At 36.0% G+C, this 21,535-nt stretch overlaps 3 protein-coding genes across 3 annotated transcripts; 1 reads left to right on the forward strand and 2 right to left on the reverse strand.

The window, feature by feature from the left end:
• Positions 1-406: 406 nt before the first annotated feature.
• LOC121374282 (CDAN1-interacting nuclease 1-like) lies at positions 407-1,350 on the reverse strand. Its single transcript, XM_041501320.1, has one exon. The coding sequence runs from the start codon at positions 1,348-1,350 to the stop codon at positions 463-465; it is 888 nt and encodes a 295-aa protein (XP_041357254.1). The 3' UTR covers positions 407-462.
• Positions 1,351-1,777: 427 nt separating this feature from the next.
• LOC121374283 (39S ribosomal protein L55, mitochondrial-like) lies at positions 1,778-6,760 on the reverse strand. Its single transcript, XM_041501321.1, has 3 exons — positions 6,685-6,760; positions 2,957-3,149; positions 1,778-1,924 (listed from the first exon to the last, which is right to left on the reverse strand). The coding sequence occupies exons 1-3, from the start codon at positions 6,702-6,704 to the stop codon at positions 1,778-1,780; spliced, it is 360 nt and encodes a 119-aa protein (XP_041357255.1). The 5' UTR covers positions 6,705-6,760.
• A 1,218-nt stretch (positions 6,761-7,978) lies between these two features.
• LOC121375320 (cystinosin-like) lies at positions 7,979-20,106 on the forward strand. Its single transcript, XM_041502716.1, is given in 10 exon segments — positions 7,979-8,145; positions 10,950-11,040; positions 12,039-12,245; positions 12,439-12,579; positions 13,316-13,415; positions 13,774-13,893; positions 17,663-17,833; positions 18,436-18,553; positions 19,050-19,099; positions 19,101-20,106. Coding segments are annotated over 10 exon segments (1,218 nt in total). The 5' UTR covers positions 7,979-8,072; the 3' UTR covers positions 19,248-20,106.
• The last annotated feature ends 1,429 nt before the right edge of the window (positions 20,107-21,535 follow it).

The following is a 21,535-nucleotide window of genomic DNA, read 5'->3' on the forward strand; positions in this document are numbered from 1 at the left end:
CCCACAGCATAGTTCATGGGAGAAAGACAGATATATATCGTACTCATGATCACACAAAACAAAGACATTTTGAAATAGGAGATAATGTCAAGCGGATCTGGTTGCTTAACTTGAAAAAATATACTGTAGGTCTCATTAAAGAAAATATGAATCTCGAATAGAGATAAACAAGAATTCTGTGGAATTTAATGTCTCACCTACAACAAACGTATTCAATGGCACTTATACATGTAGCTACATGCTTTAACTGACCAGGAATTATGAATTGAAAGTAAACGTTTTAATACTGTTTTAAGTGCATGCACAGAGAACAGATTTGAAAGAGTTGATCCCCCATGCTCAGATTTTCCCTCTTCAGACCATGTAGTGTTGAAAGTGGGGGTGAATAAACAACAAAAGTTTCATGAGTATTAACAACAAGATTAAAACCAGTTTTATTTATTCCATTCACAATCAAATCCTTCAAAGCATAGTGACAATGTTTTCTGGGAAACTGTCTCTGAGTATGATTCCTTTAGCTTGGTGAACGTCCAGCTCCTCAATGAAGCCAAACCAGTAGATCACCATCCCCGGCCCAAACCGGTTCCAGTACGACCAGAACTGGTCCTTCAGATAGCCCTTATGGCTGTACTCATCCCCAAAAGATGCTTTACTCTCTATCCAGTTCACAACATGTCCATCCACAGCAATGGGCACCTCAAGTTTGCAGTCTGGAGTCTTATCGTACCCACGATCTCTCATCTGGTCCTCATCAATGTAGGTCAAGCCAAGGTCATCCAGCGTCTGCTTCAGCTTGCACTCATACTCGTGCCCTATCGAATGTTTAATGCAATCCACAAAGGAACCGTAATGATCATCACAAATGATGCACTCGTGGACTTCTTTGGCAAGAAGAGGATCCTCAATCAAGCATGGTTCCTTCATCAGTCTGGTGACCAGAGGTCGTCGAGGACTTTCAGAATCGTGCTCCGAACCCGACAGGTGTTTTTCCAGGATGATCCTCGCAAGCTGGGCTGGAGAGAGGTCCACCTCGCCTGCCAAACTCAAGATGATGTGATCCTTGCCTTGCTTGACTCCCTGCAAATACACCTGGTGGTAATAGTCTTGAACATGACCTTGGTAATGATGATAGTGACTTTTCCTCATTTTTTTCTGGTACTCCTGAGAGAAGATGCTACCTAATGTTTTCAAAGAAACTCCTGGAAAATGTTTTCCTATTTCAGGCAGTAGGTCTCTAGCACTACTAAACTGATCCTTTGCTGAACACTGTCCATCTGATTTTTGGGACTTATCATCACAGCTGTATTTTTGTATCATAGCAATAATTCCGTTGTACGTTTCCAGCTTCATGGCTACAACTGTTCAAAATCAACACATTACTTTTTTTTTTTTTTTACTATTATTGTCCAAGATAAAACTTATTTTTTGTTAAGTTTCACTCAGTACATACATACAAACACCAGGGCAAAAAGCAAGTATTCTGTTCTCTAAATGTTAGAATTATCAATACTGCCTGAGCAAAATCACTTATTTCTCATAAATGTTTCATCCATCAAAAAAAGAAGAAATTGGTGTCTTGTCCTATTAAGTGTTAGAATTACCAATAGCATCTTAGTTAAGTCTTTTATTCCTTAATGTTCCATCAATATATGTATTCCAGACAATACAACAAAAATTGGTATCTTGTTCTGTTGAAGTTAGAATATTCAGCACTTAATACTAGAACAGAAGATGTTATCAAACACACACACAGAGATTACAGATTTAAAATATATGACTATTTCTTCTTCCAGAGATGACTGTATCTGTCAACATCAAAGTCATCTTCAATGTCCTCCTCTATTACGATCTTTGTTTTCGGTTTACGCTTTCTGAGTCGATCTTCTCTTTCAGCGGCTGTCAATGTGGACAAGTCAAGTGGAAGCTGTTAGAATAAAACAAACTTCACTGTACAGTCAACAAACATACCAGTCACAGATGACTCATCAGAACTAAAATTAATATTCTACCTCGAGTAATTCTCTGCTCCTTTTGAATCATTTACTAAATATATTTGAAAATATTTGAACCCATACACACATAAAAATGTAATGAAAGCTTCTGAATTCTTCCAGTCTATTGTTTATCTTCCACCATCATACTCTGGAGGACACTTATATTAAGCAGCCATCAGTCTTATGAGGTTAGCAATAACTTCCAACCTCAAAATCCAGATCATCTTGTGATGACAATTTAGCATAAAAAATAACAAAGTGAAAAATGCTGTTGCTGATAAAATACAGTATGCTGATTGTTAATGTAAATTTCAAAGTTGAATGTCTCAATTCTAATACAGTATAAATCGACCTGCATTACATTCTCAATCTTAAGTACAGTGCATTTTTTATATTTATTAAAATTGATAAATATTTTCTTCCTGTGATATGCTATGCTTCAACATGCACTGTCTGTTATGTGTAACCTCGGTAAACATACCATTTGTCATATTATAGGGTTAAGAGCTGGAATATGAACCTAGTACCTATTACTACCAGCTATATGGTTGATTGCACTGTAATTGTAATCTTTTTATACAGTACTACCACATATTTAGCATATGTGTAACACCACATGGATGTATCTAAAATGTGTTTGAAATATTCATTTGACTTAAAATTAAATCTACACATATATTTTAAAGTTTGTTTTGTTTAACAACACTACCAGAGCACATTGATTAATTAATCATCAGCTACTGGATGTCAAACATTTGGTAATTCTGACTCTAGTCAAGGTTACATTTTACCATTAGCAGCAAGGAATCTTTTACATGCACTTTCCCACAGACAGAAATGCACATACCACGGCCTTTGACCAGTTGTGGTGTACTGGTTGGAATGAGAAAACATACAATCAGTTGAATCCTGCAACCAAGCTAAACCCTGCTCCCACCTGTATTTTAAATTAATATTGTCACCTTGATGATTTTTCTTGGTTCCCTGTACCGTACACTGATGGTTGACCCATTGGGCAGTACTACCGTGGTCGGATATACTCTGACATACGTTATTCGATTCACTCGACACACTGCAGCTTTATTAGAGTTGTATCGTACCGATGCAAAACCTTCCCAGTATCTACTATTTTGGAAAACTGCAGTCTGCAATACTCTGAAATAAATCAAAATTAAAATGAGCTGATGTATTGGTATCAGAAGATAGGTCACACACACACACACACACACACACACACACACACACACACACACACACACACACACACACACACACACACACACACACACACAGTAAAGTACTCTTACAATGAACTGCAAGGGACCAGACACATCAGTTTGCTATAGCAGTAGTTCGTAATATTTGTGGAAGTTAGCCGTTTTCGTTCAGGAAGTTGGTCATTTTGGATTTTTCACATTTAAACACAATACTTAGTGGGTTTTTGGTTTTAATATTTCATTTATTATCATCAATATCAGTGCAGTCATGTTTGATGCATTGCCGTTAATGTTACTGACTGATAAGATACAAATACAATGAAGAAATTATGATCATTTCACTGTGTATACACTAATTTACACTGACATTCATAATTTCGACAAACAAATTGGTTCATTTTAACAGTTAAAGGGACATTCCTGAGTTTGCTGCACTTTTTAAGATGTTATCGACTAAAAGAGACTTTTTAACGATTGTAATTACATATAAAACATATTTTTCTGCATATAATATTAGTGGCTATATATTAAACATGTTTCTGATCATTCTAATATTTGTACTAGGTTAACTTTCATTTTAGTTCCTAAAATAAAAATGTTTCATACATACACAATTATTTGAAGACGAAATCCAGTTTGAGCTTCTTACAAATATTAAGACGACCAAAAACACCTTGAATATACAGATACTGATATTCTAAACAAGAAAATATATTTAATATGTAAGTTTAATCATATAAATATTTTATTAGTGGAAAACATCCTACAATGCAGCAAAATCAGGAATGTCCCTTTAATTCGCTATACATAATTCATTCTATACATTAAAATTTATTAATACTATATAGGTGAAAACAAAACGGGCTTTTACAATCAGTTTATTCGAACCGGTAGTTTGTTGTAAGCGTGTTGGTTCTAAAATTACTTTACTGTATATATATTCTGGAAATGATGAACATGGCAATTATTTTTCAATCCAATTGATGATAAATCATAAATTAAAAAAATTGTCAACAGACAGAAAGTGAATCTGACTGGTCAATTGTAAAATAGAATTAAATAAATGTAAATTATAGTTAGATGCATTATATTTATTCTGTATGAAAAAAACAACTTCATGTATGGTGCAGTACTTTCCTGTCATTGACCTTCAGTAATAACAAAAGGCTCAAAGGCATGTGTCAAGAAGGCACAAAAATTAAATCTTGCCAATAGATAGAAACCTCTAAACTACACAAGTGTCAATGGATGAATAATTAAATCTCAAAATGTTTATATAGTGTAAATTGTACTCCTGAAAACAGGATGATCAGACCATTATGAATCATTGTGGCACAACAAATTGCTCCATATATATATAATCACTTTGCAGTCTTCAGACAGATTTTCTGACTACGAACTCAGCTAGTGCAATATATGCCCATTAGAAGTGTCATCACCATTACATGTGGGGCAGGACTTAGCCCCAGTGATAAAAGGCTCGCTTGATGCGCAGTCAGTCTAGGATTGATTCCTGTCGGTGGGCCCATTGGGCTATTTCTCATTCCAGCCAGTGCACCACGACTGGTATATCAAAGGCTGTGGTATGTGCCATTCTGTCTATGGGATGGTGCAAATAAAAGATCCCTTACTGCTAATTCAAAAAGAGTAGCCCATAGTGGAGACAGTGGGTTTCCTCTGTCAATATCTGTGTGGTCCTTAACCATATGTCCGATGCCACATAACCGTAAATGAAATCTGTTGAGTGTGTCGTTAAATAAAACATTTCCTTCCTTCCATTACATTTAACTGGATATGTAGCTGCTGACAAGTTTCTTCCTGTAGTGTGTGTATTAATGATTACCGGTAATATGTCATATATTTGTTATCAACGAACTCGAAAATGTTCAATGTAATGATATCTAATATCAAATATTGTATTATTGTTGTATTAGAGCATGTGTTAGGCAGGCATTAAGTTATCATAATTATCCAAATGTCCGTCTAACTCTCGAATGGTAGAATATTCGAGCTAGGGTTATTTAAAGTTAGTTTGCTTTGTTGAATGAGACCACTAGAGCACACTAATTTATTAATTATTAAACATTTGGTAATTTTGATATGATTCCGGGTTCTTTCACCCTGAAACCATTTCAAATCCTGTGTTATTTCTCCCTTAGTCCCATTCATCCAGGGTTGGTTCGCCCTAAATCTCATTCATACCAAATCATTTTGCCCTTCAAAATAAATATATTAAATAGTATGTTTTTTCTGTTTATTCATTATTAATCACCATATATTATTATTAGGTAATTTTCTGTCAATGAATAAATATTTGTTATTAACAAAATAAAAATTATGGCAAAACCAAACATGGGGTTAAACGAATCGACCCTGGTCAAAACGACTCGGGCAAAGTAGTAATAAGAGTGAAACGACCTGTTAATCTTAGAGAGGAAACCCGCTACATTTTTCCATTAGTAACTAGGGATCTTTTATATGCAGCACCCCATAGACAGGACAGCACATACCACAGCCATTGATATACCAGCTGGAATGAAAAATAGCCCAATGGACCCACCGACAGCGTTCGATCACAGTCAAATGTGGACGTCACATGTTATTCCCATGAACCCATCATATATTTGTGTGTGTATTAGGTGTCTCTCCACACACCCTCCGTGAAAAAAAAGAAGATATTCAACCTACTCAGTGTTCGAGATTAACGGTATTCCGATATCCCGGGGATACCAGAATTTAATTTTGGATACCAGACTTCAAGAACCCAGTATCCCACCGGGATACCATATAATGGGTTTGTTTTTGTGTTGTTGTTGTTGGTGTTGGGTTTTTTTTTTTTGGGGGGGGGGGGGGGGTTTGTTGTTTTTTTTGTGGTTTTTTAATCCTGCGTTTTTATTTTTCGCTGAAACAATGAAAGTCGTCATTTACTAGTGAAGTTAAGTAACAGTGTCGTCCACGTTTGTTACAATGTTATTTATGAATTTCATTTAAGTGGGATACTAAATTATCAGGTGGGATACCAGATTTTGAAATGTTAGTATCCAACTGGGATACTGCCCAAAATTTTTAATCTCGAACTCTGCTACTAATTTGGAATTTTTATCTCAAATGAATACAGTATGCCGAGTATTTGGTCCTGGTGGAAAATATTATTCTGGTGTAAATACTTTCCAAATTATTAATCACTGTAAAGTGGGATATAGTTTGTTTGTTTTGTTAGGGGGTTTTTTAATTTGGAAAGGATTCAAACGTGACAAAACTACAGTAACTGTGGTATGAGACTAAACTAAACTACAGTACAGCCATTGCCAAAGACGTTCGCGGGAAAAATCGTAATTAATCATTTTAAATGCAGATAGCATTAATGAATCGACCCAAATTATAGATTGAAAATAATGGGAAGAAATCACCATAAAAATTGCAATAGAATGTATATACATATCTAAATAAAAAAGTTAGTTTTAAAAAGTAACCTTCTCAAACAAGTCTGCATGATTTGAGAGTTGTCTGCCCCAAATCTCGTTAATCGCCATATCTCTTTCGGTTTCTAGACGTTTCGTACCCAAACCTGTTCGTACCATACCGTTTCGTAACCACTAGCATACCAGTTCATAACCAATTAAATAATGTCATACATTACACCTAACATTAATATTTTTTTTAAATACACAATTATAATGTTATATTACAAACATGTTGTAACATTTAGCAAAACATTTGTTGTAATAATCACTCAGTATCTTTTATAAGTATTAAATGAGCAATTATGTGCTGTGCATCACTGAAGCATGCCGTTTCGTAACCAAAAAGCATACCTTTTCGTAACCAAAAAACATACTTTTTCGTAGCCAAAGAGCAATTCTTTTGTCATGTAATTTGGTGTCGATTCCACAGTGCAGCGATGGTGTTTATTGTTATGCATAACCGTTCCGAGATATCGTGTAATAACGGTATGCAAATTTCATGTCATATGCAAATTTAAAAGTTCATAATGCTACTTTCACATGTCAATAATTGAAGGACTCGGTGCTAAATAGGGAATAAGTCACATTTTGAAAGTTTTGAGAAATATACCAATATAAGTTTTTATTAATTTCACATTTACCTTTACCATAAATACAATTGTATGAATGTACTGGGTTTCAATATCTCTATATATTACTATGTTTGTAAATATTATTATGTTTGTACATAAAATGTTTTTTGTCATGTAAAAAGAAAAATGTTATGTGTTTGAAATATATCAAAAAATAAGCTGACTTCGCTTGACATGATTCTTCGTGACAATTTCTCATCGCTAATTATTAAAATGCAGTTGGCTTGGATTTTTTGTTGTTTTGTTTTTCATTAAATAACATGTACAAATGTGGGTACGAACTCGTATGCCGATGTTCCTCTGGTTACGAACTGGTATGCCTTTGGGTACGAACTGATATGCTTTTGGGTACGAACCGGTATGGTACGAAACGGTATGGTTACGAAACGACCTGATACCATCTCTTTCGGCTATTTCCGTAATCACAAAAATTGTAATTACGGATTGCTGAAAGTTACCAAAACATATTATTATAGTCAGCTGCAGTAGATGGCACTAAAGAAAACTGAAGCATTTGTATTATTTTATATATGTATACGCATAAACACAATACTGTATATTATTTCATTGATATGAAATACAAATCCGAGAATCTGCGAATGCAACTAATACTCCCGAAGGTTTCCGAATAACAGTAAGTCATGTGACTGTATGCGATTGCATGTGACACACTGACGGTGTTGTTTTTGTGTCAGATGACTTACGATTTTTGTCAGATGAATTGTGATTTAAGTCACATTGTTTTGCTTAGTTCTGTAAACCAGAATGGCGTTATTTGTTGTAAAACATTTATTTATTCAAGGCATTTGCCAAATATTATTATTAGGATTTGTACTTGGTAAGTTACTAAGTAAAACTGATGATGACTAGCCTGTCTAGTGTCTGTATTAAATGTGCAGAATCAGTTACAAGTGACACTGTCATACTTCACTATTTTTACATTTATTTGTTATAAATACATTTTACAAATTAATTAATCGATTCCACAAATCAGATTTGCAAAATTTAAATAACTTGTGTAAAATCAACATTGTATTATGGTTGCACATGTATAGTTCATCAAAATTAACCTCAAATGAAAGTGCTTGCATTCAAGGTTAATCTTGATAAACTGGGTTGCACACAGTGTTTATAGGCACATCCATTATGACTAGAGTGCATGACCCATGTTTTTGAAGCAATCTTAGCATTTTAAAATCGTAAGTACATCGTAGACTTGTGATGTCACTACAAAACATACCATAGTGACATCATAGCTTATGATGGTTTTACAGTTTCGTACTCCATTGATAGCTTCAAAAATCTATGGTTTATAACTTGTCACATCGCAACAATTTTTTATGAAATCTGTGAATTTACACAATCTGTCAAGTTGACTGTAAATAGCAAGATAGGGCTGTCAGAGACAGAAAGAAAGAAAGAAATGTTTTATTTAACGACGCACTCAACACATTTTATTTACGGTTATATGGTTAAGGACCACACAGATTTTGAGAGGAAAGGCGCTGTCACCACTACATGGGCTACTCTTCCGATTAGCAGCAAGGGATCTTTTATTTGCTCTTCCCACAGGCAGGATAGCACAAACCATGGCCTTTGTTGAACCATTATGGATCACTGGTTGGTGCATGTGGTTTACACCTACCCATTGAGCCTTGCGGAGCACTCACTCAGGGTTTGGAGTCGGTATCTGGATTTAAAATCCCATGCCTCGACTGGGATCCGAACCCAGTACCTACCAGCCTGTAGACCGATGGCCTGCCACTGAGGCCGGTCTCTCGTCAGAGACAGATGAGTTGCACAAAGACAACAAACTTATTGGCAACAACCACCTGGCATAACCTTACAGAGTGTTCACCTCAAATGAATCGGTCATCAAAAGATTCTCCAATTACTATTATTATTTTTTTACTAGTAAATGCAGGGAACATTTTATTCAGTATCGCAATGCAATTTTCAGAGATCGCTAATCAATTTTACAATTGACTAGAAATATCGCTAATTAAGAGTTTGAAAACAAAATGTTCCCTGAAATTATATTTTTTCGTAGTAATATTTTATGTGCATATAGTTTAAGGTTAAGGTTTCTATTTCAAAGCTAATGTTAATAAATAATTTTGGTGGGAAGGTGCCATTATAAGTACAACTTTAAGAATGGGAATGGGAACTGTATTTATGTGCCCATATCCAACTTAGCTTCAGGCACGCCTACCCCGGACTTAGCCTCTGACTTCACCAGTGACCAATTCCGGGGCAGGAGGGGGAGGGTAAGTTTGAGGTGGGCGGAATTTGGAAAAAGTTAGCAGAGTTGAGATAAAACGATGTCCGGTTAAAATTAAGGCCAAACAAAAAATTTGACTGCTCATCCAAAGTTGAAAGTGATTGGAGCAATTTAGACTGACTACCAAAAATAAAGGGTGTCAGACTGTTTACCAAAAAAAATAAACAAAGTTTTTGAAATGGCGGTCAAAAAAAGTTTAAAGTCTAACTAAGTCCTACTCACGAAGTCAAAGGAGGTTGGTGGTGAGGATGTCGTCACAGAGACCCGATGAAGTTCGTGGCCTCCAGTTGCGGGATGAACTGCCGGTATGTGGAGGTTGCTAACAGCTTGGCTATTGGACGGTAATCCTTCCCGGTAATGGTCATGACACGATGGAGGGTCGGGTTGTCCAATTCGTGGATTAGCAGACCTTGATGGTATAGGCCCTTCCGGCAGATGGTGAGGCAGAGTCCATGTCCCTCCCGCAACGTGACCATGTGAATGGCGTAGTCTCCTTCCGCAGGGCTTGCTGGCAATGGTTGGTAGGCCTCGTGCTTTGGTTGCGTAATGAGTTGCCGAACATCCTCGAGGTTGACCTTCACTATCTGAGCGTATTGCTGATGTAGTTTCCCGGCCTGAAGTGACCACTGCTCCGATAATTCCATGTCTGGTTTCGGTGGCTGCGTGGACGGTTGGCTTGGCTTTATTGGTTGGCCGCTCGGGGGAGCGGTCGCCTTCCGTTTGGGAACAGCAGCTTTCCGGGCCTGTGTCTCGACGGGTGTCGCCTGTAAGATCGGTGACACAACCAGAAACGTTGAAGAGTGGAGTGGGTCGCTGATATGAGGTGTCACATATTGCAATGTTCAACTCGTTCGGTCCCATCGTGGTCGTTGAGGTGAGATCCGATGGGGCAAGGTGCCTACTCGTTCTTCAGCTTCTTCGGCCTTGAATGGGCGGCGAAGCAGAAGGGGCCGCTGCCGGCGGTTTAGCTGCCGGTTTTGGCTCCCCCTGGACCGCCCCTGGTGCACGTCTCCTCTTCCTCCACCTTCCTTTCTTCTGGATCCTGTCTCCGTACACCAAGGTCACAGTTGCCCGTAACCCGGTGTACAAGACTCGGTATTCAAGCAGCGAGCCGTATGTAGCAATTAGTCCCCCCAGGTGGGGAGGTAATTGAACAGAGCAGTCGACAATGTCTGTCTCGTTTGGCGTCATAGCTGAGAGTCGTTTATTGTAATGCAACTTAGAGACTGTACCTTTAAATAGTTGTCAAATATTTATATTGTTCTGCTTATGTGTAAGGACAGTGTCATTGTAATAGAAATTATTTTGTGTGTTCATTTATAATCTATAATATTACTATGTACTTTCATTATTTCTTTTAGATACACATGTGGATGCAGTCAGCATTAAGTTTTCATCATCATCCAAAGATATTGAACTTGGAGAGACATCTAAATTAGGTCTCATATTCAAGTAAGATTTATAAAACAGAGATTAATACATCACAGTGACAGAAATAAGCAGAATGTTTCACTAGTCCAACCGACAAGTACATCTACAGATCTTCTTGTCCATCAATATTTTTACTTGTCGAGATACGTTATTAGTTTTATTCAAGAGCAAGGACAATGTTTTTGATTGCTCAAAATGAAACAGCATTATAAATGTTTACTTAAGTCCTGTTGGGTGACATGTATTGGCGTCTGAACCTTGTTGGGCCCTGTTGGGTGACATGTATTGGCCCGTGAACCTTGTTGGGCCCTGTGGGGTGACATGTATTGGCCCGTGAACCTTGTTGGGCCCTGTGGGGTGACATGTATTGGCCCGTGAACCTTGTTGGGCCCTGTGGGGTGACATGTATTGGCCCGTGAACCTTGTTGGGCCCTGTTGGGTGACATGTATTGGCCCGTGAATCTTGTTGGGCCCTGTTGGGTGACATGTATTGGCCCATGAACCTTGTTGGGCCCTGTTGGGTGACATGTATTGCTTAAGTAGAACTCTCAGAATACTTGTTTATTGTAAATTCAGATTAAATAATTAAATACATAATATTTATTTACATAATTAACTTTAAAATATAAATATTTTATTGTGTAGGCACTCTAAGCAAGATTTCTTAGCAAAACCTAGAAAGCAGGGAACATTTTGTTCAGTATTGCATTGCGATTTGCTACGGAAGTTTCAGAGATCACTACACAATTTTAAAGCATTAAACAGTAGTTGCTAATCAATTTTCAAATGACTAGAAATATCTCCAATCAAGATTTTGAAAACAAAATGTTCCCTGGAAAGAGAAAACTACCATTTCTTTTCAGATCTGATTAAATCAGTGATTCTGGGAATGCTGAAAAGTGAACTGACATTTTGTTAAGACCACGAGAGACAGATATGTTGAATATTGTATATTCTCTTTTCACCTACAGGTATTTGCATTATGATTTGTAATAATTCTGATGTTTTTAACATTACAGTGGAACGCTATCCAAACCTGCTGTTTTGATCTTCACATATGAGATTGGTAATGACATAAAGTATACAGAGGATGCGAATCTCATCCATCCAGTTCACAATGTCACAGTTCCAGCCAATGACAATTCTGAGATCTTCGTCAACATTACTGGGACAGGACCGGGTCACCTAATTCTTGGAGTAAATTCCTCCTCACCAGAATTTGAGAAGTAAGTCAGCATGCATCTAGTAGCAGAGGTGGATCTAGGGAGGGCTTCAGGACTGTGGGACAAGGGATGTCAAGAAAAACAAATTTATATATATTATGGACCACACTATTTTATTTAATGAAGATGCTATATATGTAATTGCAATAATAATGGTGTTAATGGAAATAATATAGTGGACACTGTTTTGTTTCAGTCTTACCGACCAGTTTGTGCGGATAAAAATAGTGAGGAATTCTATTCTTGTAATCATCAATGCTGTGATTGGTTGGGTCTACTTTGTGGCATGGTCTGTGTCGTTTTACCCACAGGTTGTCACAAACTGGCAGAGGAAAAGGTAATTGATCTTTTATAGTTTGGCTCTAGATGTCAGTGATGGTTCAGTTATTAGTCCCCTACCGGTCCAACCAGGGGGGACTATATGTTTCATCTCCATCCGTCTGTCTGTCTGTCTGTCCATCTGTCTGTCCCACATATAGTGTTTCAGATGTTTTCCCCATAATGCCGTAAGATATTGAGGTGACATTTGTGTATAGCTTTAGCAAGTACCGTACTGTTTGAGAGCCACAGAGTTATGCCCTTGATCTAAGGAGATAAATTGTTTTGTTAGGCCCGGTAGGGGACATGTATTTGCTTTAGCAGTACTCCCCGAATGCTTGTGTCCTTTAATTAATATTAGCTACGCATACATAGTGGTGGGGGAAGAATGGACTCTGGTTGGGGGGGGGGGGGGGGGGGAGTTTCCATCTTTCCAAAATATGAAAAAGAATCCTTTTTAGTTTAAAAGTGCCTTTTTTGTCTTGTTGGAGAAGCTTCTATAATATTGTGCCATCATTTCTTTTGTTTAATGCCTGTCTACTAGTTATTTTAGACTGGATACAGCCTGACACAGGTGCACATGCATATATACACGCACTTACACTGTCACACATCCACTTACCCACATGCACATGTATACACTGTAATATAGACCCATTTAGAAGTTGGTATTAAATGCAAGTACCTAAAGTGAATTAATGAAAAGTTATGCTCAAAACAGGATTAAAAATTAATTTTTGTAAATACATTTTCAGCGTTACTGGATTAAATTTCGACTACTTGGGATACAACATCACAGGATTTCTGGCATATGGATTTTTTAATATAGGAATGTATTGGATACCATTAGTGAAAGTAAGTAACATTTAAAAAAAACCCAGTCTTTCTCTTACTTTGACTGTAGTGTTAGTGGGTTTATGAAGTTGAAGAATTTCTTAATTATCTTATCTTAGACTGTACAATTAAGAAATAAAATTCCATTATCTTACAACTTTAAAAACAATTATTGTGTGGTAAATGATGTGCAACCAAATTAAAAATTCATTAGTTTAAAAAAAAAAAAAGAGTGAACCAAAAAGGTTTTCCGGAACGTTTATATTGCAAATAAAATCCCTTCTTTCTGTTTTTTCTCTAAAGTTTTGGTGTATCTTAATAGTTTCTCATTTTTTCTTACAAAATAATTGTACTATTTGGTGGAATATTTGATTTGCAGAATGAATATGCAGCAGACCATCCTCGAGGCATCAACCCAGTTCAGTTGAATGACGTCATCTTCACTCTCCACGCAGTACTAGTAACAGCTGTTACCATTTTCCAGTGCATTATTTACGAGGTAAATCAGACAACATTTTAATCAGATCTTTTCTGAAGCACCAATATGTACATAAATTATTTTTAAAACTGTTTCGTGGAATTAACTTTATACTGCTGGTGAATATGCAGATAAAAATCAGAAAGGATTGACTTTGTGATGCTGAACATGTTAAACTATGGAATTAATTAAGCATGACTTAGTGCATTGCATAGTATCAGTTCCAGTTAATATATTAGTGTCATTAGCTAGAGAATTATATGTAAAGGTCATTTGATGGTTTATCAATTTGTGAATGTTATTAATGTTGAGTCCCCATTTGTCTCTGGAGAGGGGTGAAGTTTACTAGAGTTGTATAGAGAAATGCATTTAAACTGTTTATTTTTTTTTACAACTACATATACCAGACCATTTCAACTAAATTTGGTGGGAAGTGTCCTTGACTCATGGAGAAAATGTTTTTTTAATTCGATCATTACTGGCCCCCCTCCCCAAGGCCTGGGAGAACAAAAGGTGGAAATTAAACCAATGTTTTTTTAATTCGATCATTACAGGCCCCCCTCCCCAGGCCTGGGAGAACAAAAGGTGGAAATTAAACCAATGTTTTTAAAATCTTGTCTTATTCTAGAAATGCTATAATCAAATAGTCTAATGTGTAAAATCATAAGATGGTTAATCAAATTTCCAGCTAGCAGTCTTTCCTAAGGTGTGGGGCACTCACTTGATGATGCAGTTGGTCTGGGATCGATCCCCATCGGTGGGCCCATTGGGCTAATTCTTATTCCAGCCAGTGCACCATGACTGGTATATTAAAGGTTGTGATATGTGCTATCCTGTCTGTGGGATGGTGCATATAAACGATCCCTTGCTACTAATGAAAAAATGTACTGGGTTTCCTCTCTAAGACTATATGACAAAATTACCAAATGTTTGACATCCAATAGCTAATGATTAATAATCAATGTGCTCTAGTGGTGTCGCTAAACAAAAAAAACTCTTTCCAAAGGTCCACTAATCTATTTTATCTCAAAATGTGTGTCCTGCACTTCATGAGTCTGGTGGATGGGGTCAGGTGACCCTATAGGGTGTATACTACCAAATCAAATCCCATAGACGACAATAGTAACATATGTGGCTAAAACTCCTACCTGCAACGTATCAACCGACATAAACGCCACGGATATAAATACTACCACCCCTTACACTTAAAGTGAATCAGAAAAAAATGGGGGTCAAGCTGCTCGTTTCTGAGATAACGGGTAGCGTCTATGACTACCCTAGTTTCGCACAAAATTCGAGTACTTTTTTTTACAGGTACCCCATACATGTTTCAAGCACAAGGCTACTTGACACATTGGTACTAGATGAAATAAAATTGCACATTTTTTTTACCCAAATGAAACTATTATTTTTTACAACCAACACACTCACATTTATAACCAATCACAGGACTTGTGGTGTTCACTTCTCTATCAAAAGTTCGGTGCACCTCGAACTTTGACCCAGCCGGAAGTTATTTGGTTTAGTACTACCTATACTGATAACATACATTTTTCAAAAAGTGTCCAGCTATGTGTCTTTATTGGTACTAGATGAAATAAAATTGCACATTTTTTTTACCCAAATGAAACTATTATTTTTTACAACCAACACACTCACATTTATAACCAATCACAGGACTTGTGGTGTTCACTTCTCTATCAAAAGTTCGGTGCACCTCGAACTTTGACCCAGCCGGAAGTTATTTGGTTTAGTACTACCTATACTGATAACATACATTTTTCAAAAAGTGTCCAGCTATGTGTCTTTATGACAACCAGGATCTGGTGTATTCTGACATAAACTGACAACCTCACTGAAACCGTTGTTTCTACAGTGCAACCTAATATAATGTACAACTCAAAAAGCATATATATTGCATATAGTTTTATACAAATGCAATATGTCATATTAAACAACAAAATGTTTTAAAATAAAACTCCTGAAGATATTTACTTTCAGTTGGGTGTGTGTACTCAGGTATATATGTAGAGACAACAAAGATAGTCAAAGTACCTCTACCCCTTTAAAGAATTCCATTAAAACACATGCACTTGATTGACCCCTAGATTATGAAGACCGTAACAGGCACATCAAAGAAATATCAGTATTAAAAAAATACACTGTCTGAGGAAAGAAACACAAACATGACTGTACCTGTATGAAGTAATGACTTAATGTCCTGAACATTAGTGTTGGGAGGAAATCCTGTATGCTGGGTGTGGGTGTCTTCAAGTTACCAGGTGTGGGAATTTCAAATCCATCGGCCATGCTGATTTTCATAATGAACCATCAAAACTATTGGCAGCCACCAATATTCCTGACTGTATTTTATTTATAGCCTACTGTAGTTGGAGATTTTAATAGTTGTGATATCTGGAATAATCATGCAGCTTTAACACATTTATTTTTGATTAATTACTGAAAAAAACTATTTTTAAATGACAAAATTACCCGAACATCTATTTTCTTGCATTATTTTTTAATCCGGATGAATACAATATGCACATTAGATGTATTCCTACAATCTGTAATCCAGCATTTTATTTAGCTAGTAACATTAGGTAATACAGCTTTAACAATAAAATAAATTATCAACTTAATCCAAGGCAGATAATCAAATCTGAAAAAATTGGTTCTGAATCTAGTATAAACTCAAAATGCTTTTCACGAGAGCTAACTAAGTGATTATTAAGAAAGAAAAAAATGATCTGGAGATCTAAGTATATGTTTAACAACCTTATTGTTATGTACAAATAAGAACAGAAGGCACAATAGTGACAACAAATTTAATTATGTTTTTGGTAAAGTTTTTCTTCAAATTTACTTTAAATTTTGCATAAAACTACAAATTTGTCTAAAATATAACTTAGCACCCTGAATATGTGCTATAGGGTGTATACTACCAAATCAAATCCCATAGACGACAATAGTAACATATGTGGCTAAAACTCCTACCTGCAACGTATCAACCGACATAAACGCCACGAATATAAATACTACCATCCCTTACACTTAAAGTGAATCAGAAAAAAATGGGGGTCAAGCTGCTCATTTCTAGGATAACGGATAGCGTCTATGACTACCCTAGTTTCGCACAAAATTCGAGTACTTTTTTTTTACAGGTACCCCATACATGTTTCAAGCACAAGGCTACTTGACACATTGGTACTAGATGAAATAAAATTGCACATTTTTTTTACCCAGATGAAACTATTTTTTACAACCAACACACTCACATTTATAACCAATCACAGGACTTGTGGTGTTCACTTCTCTATCAAAAGTTCGGTGCACCTCGAACTTTGACCCAGCCGGAGGTTATTTGGTTTAGTACTACCTTTAGGCTCATGAGCATCTTCTTGTTTCAGTTTAATCCAGTACCTAATTACTGGTACAGCAAATATACTGTCCTGTCTATGGAAATTTGCATCTTAAAGATTTCTAACTGTCTTTTTGTCAGGAGTAGCCTACATGGCAGGAGTTGGTCGGTCGGTCTCTCTCTCTCTCTCTCTCACTCACTCTCACTCTCTCTCTCTCTCTCTCTCTCTCTCTCTCTCTCTCTCTCTCTCTCTCTCTCTCTCTCTCTCTCCCCCCCCCCTCAAAATAACCATATATTAATATATTAAACACAAACTTAGCCATAATTTTGAAATGTGCTGAAGTGTCATTGAAGAAATATTCCTTTTCATTCCATCTACATGAAAATATTAATATATATATATATATACATATTGATTGTTGTTTACAGCGAGGTGGTCAGAAGGTGTCGCGAGTCAGTCAGGTTATCCTCGTGTTGACATGGCTGTTTGCTGTAATCTCGCTGTTTGTAGCTGTGGGTCACAAGATAACGTGGCTCACCTACCTCTATTACTTCTCTTACATCAAGCTCGGAGTCACGCTCATCAAGTATGTTCCTCAGGTACGTTTAAATAGAAGCAAAAACGTCTAGTGATGGATGGATGGATGGATGGAAGTTTTTTGTTTAACAACTTCACTAGAGCACATTGATTAATTAATCATTGGCTATTGGATGTCAAACATTTGGTAATTCTGAATGTAGTTATCAGAGGAAACCCGCTACATTTTTCCTGAATACACTTTCCGAGACAGGAAACCACATACTACAGCCTTTGACCAGTTGTGGTGCACTGGTTGGAATGAGAAAAAAACAATCAGCTGAATGGATCCAACAAGGTGGTTCCATCCTGCAATGCAAGCAACTCGAGCGAGCACTGAACAGACTGAGCTAAATCCTGCCCCTGGATGGATGGATATGGCTGGCTGACTAACTTGGCTTGACCACTGGGCTAGATCCAGCTCCCTTTATCCAGTCAGTTACTATCACATAGTCATAAGCTGTTACTATACTATACTACTAATATAGTCAGTACATACTACACCAGTCTTCTTCCAGTACTCACAAAATATGTTGGTTTTTTTTGTTTTTTTTCTGGGGGGTTTTAATGACATCACTAGAGCACATTGATTTACTATCACACAGTAATTAAATTTTGTTTGTAGGCTTACATGAACTATACGCGGAAATCTACGTTAGGATGGAGTATTGGGAACGTTCTGCTGGACTTCACTGGAGGCAGTCTCAGTGTGTTGCAGATGGTTTTGTTGTCGTACAACAGTGGTAAGTGTTTTTAAAAATCCACATGGGATATCTCTAGCTAGTAGAGGGAAAACAGTTTTTTTAACAAGATTAGCCATTTCCAGAGCAGGGTTCATATGAACAATGTAGTTTTTGGTGTTATAATATATATATATATATATATATATATATATATATATTTAAACAAAAATAACCTTTTAAAATAGATGGAAATTGCTGTCCCAAACATTTCTATCTTGTTCTTAAGATTATAGGACATCAAAAGAAAGACATTTTGTGACACACAAACACACTACCCAACTACTGATATATCTGCCTGATGCTGGTAGGTTAACCGCAGTGAATAAGGTTTACAGTTTCAAAAACAAATGTAATGGGATGTGTATTCATATTACATTTCTGTTTTTGTAATGATTAAATAAGAAGAGAAATGTTAATTTAATCATTATCATTTAGGTGCCAAACACATCATAATTGTTATAATATTTTCTATATTCAAGTTTCTTTTCTTTTGTAGATGACTGGAACTCGATATTTGGTGATCCCACCAAGTTTGGTTTAGGCCTTTTTCTCGGTTTTGTTCGATATTCTTTTCATCACTCAGCATTACTGTTTATATCGCGGCAGAGACCCATATGAATCGATCCAGGACAAAGACATTGTTGTGAATAGTAAGCAAACCAAAAACACTGAAAAAGAACCTCTAGTTTACTAACCAATCGCAGGGGCCATGGAACCACAACAGACTCGGGCCCCGAGCCATTGGACTGTCAGTGCTCCCCTCCCCACCTTAAAATACACTCTGTGGGCCCTGCATCAGGGGCAGAAATGGGGCAATACAGTTACTTCATGACTCCAAATTTCAACTTTGTTTTGTAAACTGAGAAATCCATATAGCATTAGTTTTCATGGAATGAAAATCATGACATCTAGAATATGGCTCTTCCAATGACCATTAGCTGATGTACAAATATTAATAAATATCTCATGCAACAAAGGAATAATATATTTGCACCCATTTTGTGGAGAATATCTGTATAAAATGCTTTATGGCAAACGTTTGTTGTTCATGCATACCTTTAAAATATTCATTGTATATACATCATCATGTAATATAAATACTGAATATAATCAAAAATATGTGTATATAGGTCATTGTTTTACTTGCAAAAGTTTTTGGTGGGATTGTCATATAATATTGTTAAAGATGTTTCATGTTAGAATGACTCCTATTCTAAGTTAAATATTCAAACCAAAATATTTTTAGTCTTAGTTTGAAACTATATGAAAAGATGTACATGTATTGTTAAAGATTGTTTTCCAATGAATAATTTTGTATATGTGTATGTCGGTATTTATCCGTTTTATTCTGTATTAAGTCTACATGTATAGGCCTCACCACAATACTTTGGTTTTCAATTAACATTTTTACTACACTTACTACATCAGTATATTTAATTGTAAATGTTCGTCATTTAAATATAATTATCATATTATTTTTATTTTTAAATTATTATAATAATTTGTTTGTTTTTTTAATCCCACTGCCCCTTTTCCTATTGTCCGAACCAAATTGTTAACAACTACTAAAAATTACTCTCCTACCTTTAATTGCCGTTAGATTTCGTCCAAAGTTTGTCCAGACACAAATCGCAAAAAAACCACAACAAGATTCCACACACGAGACTGCAACGATGTCGCCAATATTGTCTTTGCTGAGATTGCATAGGGAAAAATACATGCAGTTTTCTGCCGTCTGCCATGTTGCTTGTTTATGGAATACTCTTCAAGAGGGGTGAAAGCCTCCAAAGTATGTGACACAATTAATATGAAATCGATGATCTCTAGTGGTATCATTAAAATAATAATAATAATAATAATAAAAAAAAATAAAAATATGACGTCATCATGTTTGCTTTTATATCATAACATGTTATGACGTTGTTAGATTAAGTCCTGTCCTTTCACCCCTCTTGAAGAATATTCCATAAAAAGTCAAAATGGCAGCCGATACAAAATTACATGCTTTTTTCCCTATGCGCTCTCAGCGAAGTTGATATAGGTGACATGGTTATCATCTGGTATGTGGAATCTGTGTCATTGTAATGGTTTTTTCAAGATTTGTGTCTGGACAAACTTTGGAGGAAATCTAACGGCAATTAAAGGCAGGAGAGTAATTTTTCATAGTTAACAATTTGGTTCGGACAATAGTGTTTCGGTCCATATTAAAGGTTTGTGGAAAATTTTATGATGAAATTTTCTATATTTTTTTTGTTTTCATATGCAATTAACCAATGTTTGTCTTTATAAAGCTTTTCAAATATGCAACATAATTTATATTGATTTAATGCTAAATGGTTCTATGCAGCTGAATAATATGCAAATAACCAATTTATGCTATAAACCGATATGCAATAAAGTGGATTAGACTGTATATATTTTGCTATTTTTACATAATTTTGTGACCAACAAATACAGATTAATGTTTTTGTTTGTCTGCTAATAAATTATATTATTTGCTTGTAATATATTGGGCATATCGTAAAGTATAATCTTTATATTTTAAATATACATAAGTAAATACTTTTGGTAGGAAATAATCATGTAATTTACACAGAGCACTTTTAATTGTGGTTTTGATTTTATTACATGGCCAGTATCAGTTGAATTTAGCCACCAAACTAGATTTCACGTCATTCCCCACTTAACAGCACATCTCACTATACTCTGCTGATAAAATCTATTAACCCATCTGAACCACTCTCATTAAAGCCATGGGTGCATTTTAAGCGATGGCTATTTGATGTTAGTAATATGTTTTTTCAAAACTTGGTCAAGTAAGAAAGTGACAGACATGAAACCTATAGACATCATGTAAACTACTAATGAATAGCAGTGGTATGTACCTTCCCATAAACAATACAGGACATACCACAACCTTTGATGCATATGGAAGAATAAACTACCTTTGAAAGTTCTTAACAGTATATGATGCTAATAAAT

The sequence above is a fragment of the Gigantopelta aegis genome, chromosome 6, assembly GCF_016097555.1.
Source record: "Gigantopelta aegis isolate Gae_Host chromosome 6, Gae_host_genome, whole genome shotgun sequence".
Taxonomy (NCBI): Eukaryota; Metazoa; Mollusca; class Gastropoda; order Neomphalida; family Peltospiridae; genus Gigantopelta; species Gigantopelta aegis.

What these genes read in the sequence shown, in the direction of transcription:
- LOC121374282 (XM_041501320.1), bottom strand. Translation starts at nt 1,350, where the DNA reads ATGAAGCTGGAAACGTACAACGGAATTATTGCTATGATACAAAAATAC.
- LOC121374283 (XM_041501321.1), bottom strand. Translation starts at nt 6,704, where the DNA reads ATGCAGACTTGTTTGAGAAG. An exon ending in ATGCAGACTTGTTTGAGAAG is followed by an intron (nt 3,150 to 6,684) that starts GTTACTTTTTAA and finishes GATTTATTTCAG; the next exon opens with AGTATTGCAGACTGCAGTTT. An exon ending in AACCAAGAAAAATCATCAAG is followed by an intron (nt 1,925 to 2,956) that starts GTGACAATATTA and finishes TTATTCTAACAG; the next exon opens with CTTCCACTTGACTTGTCCAC.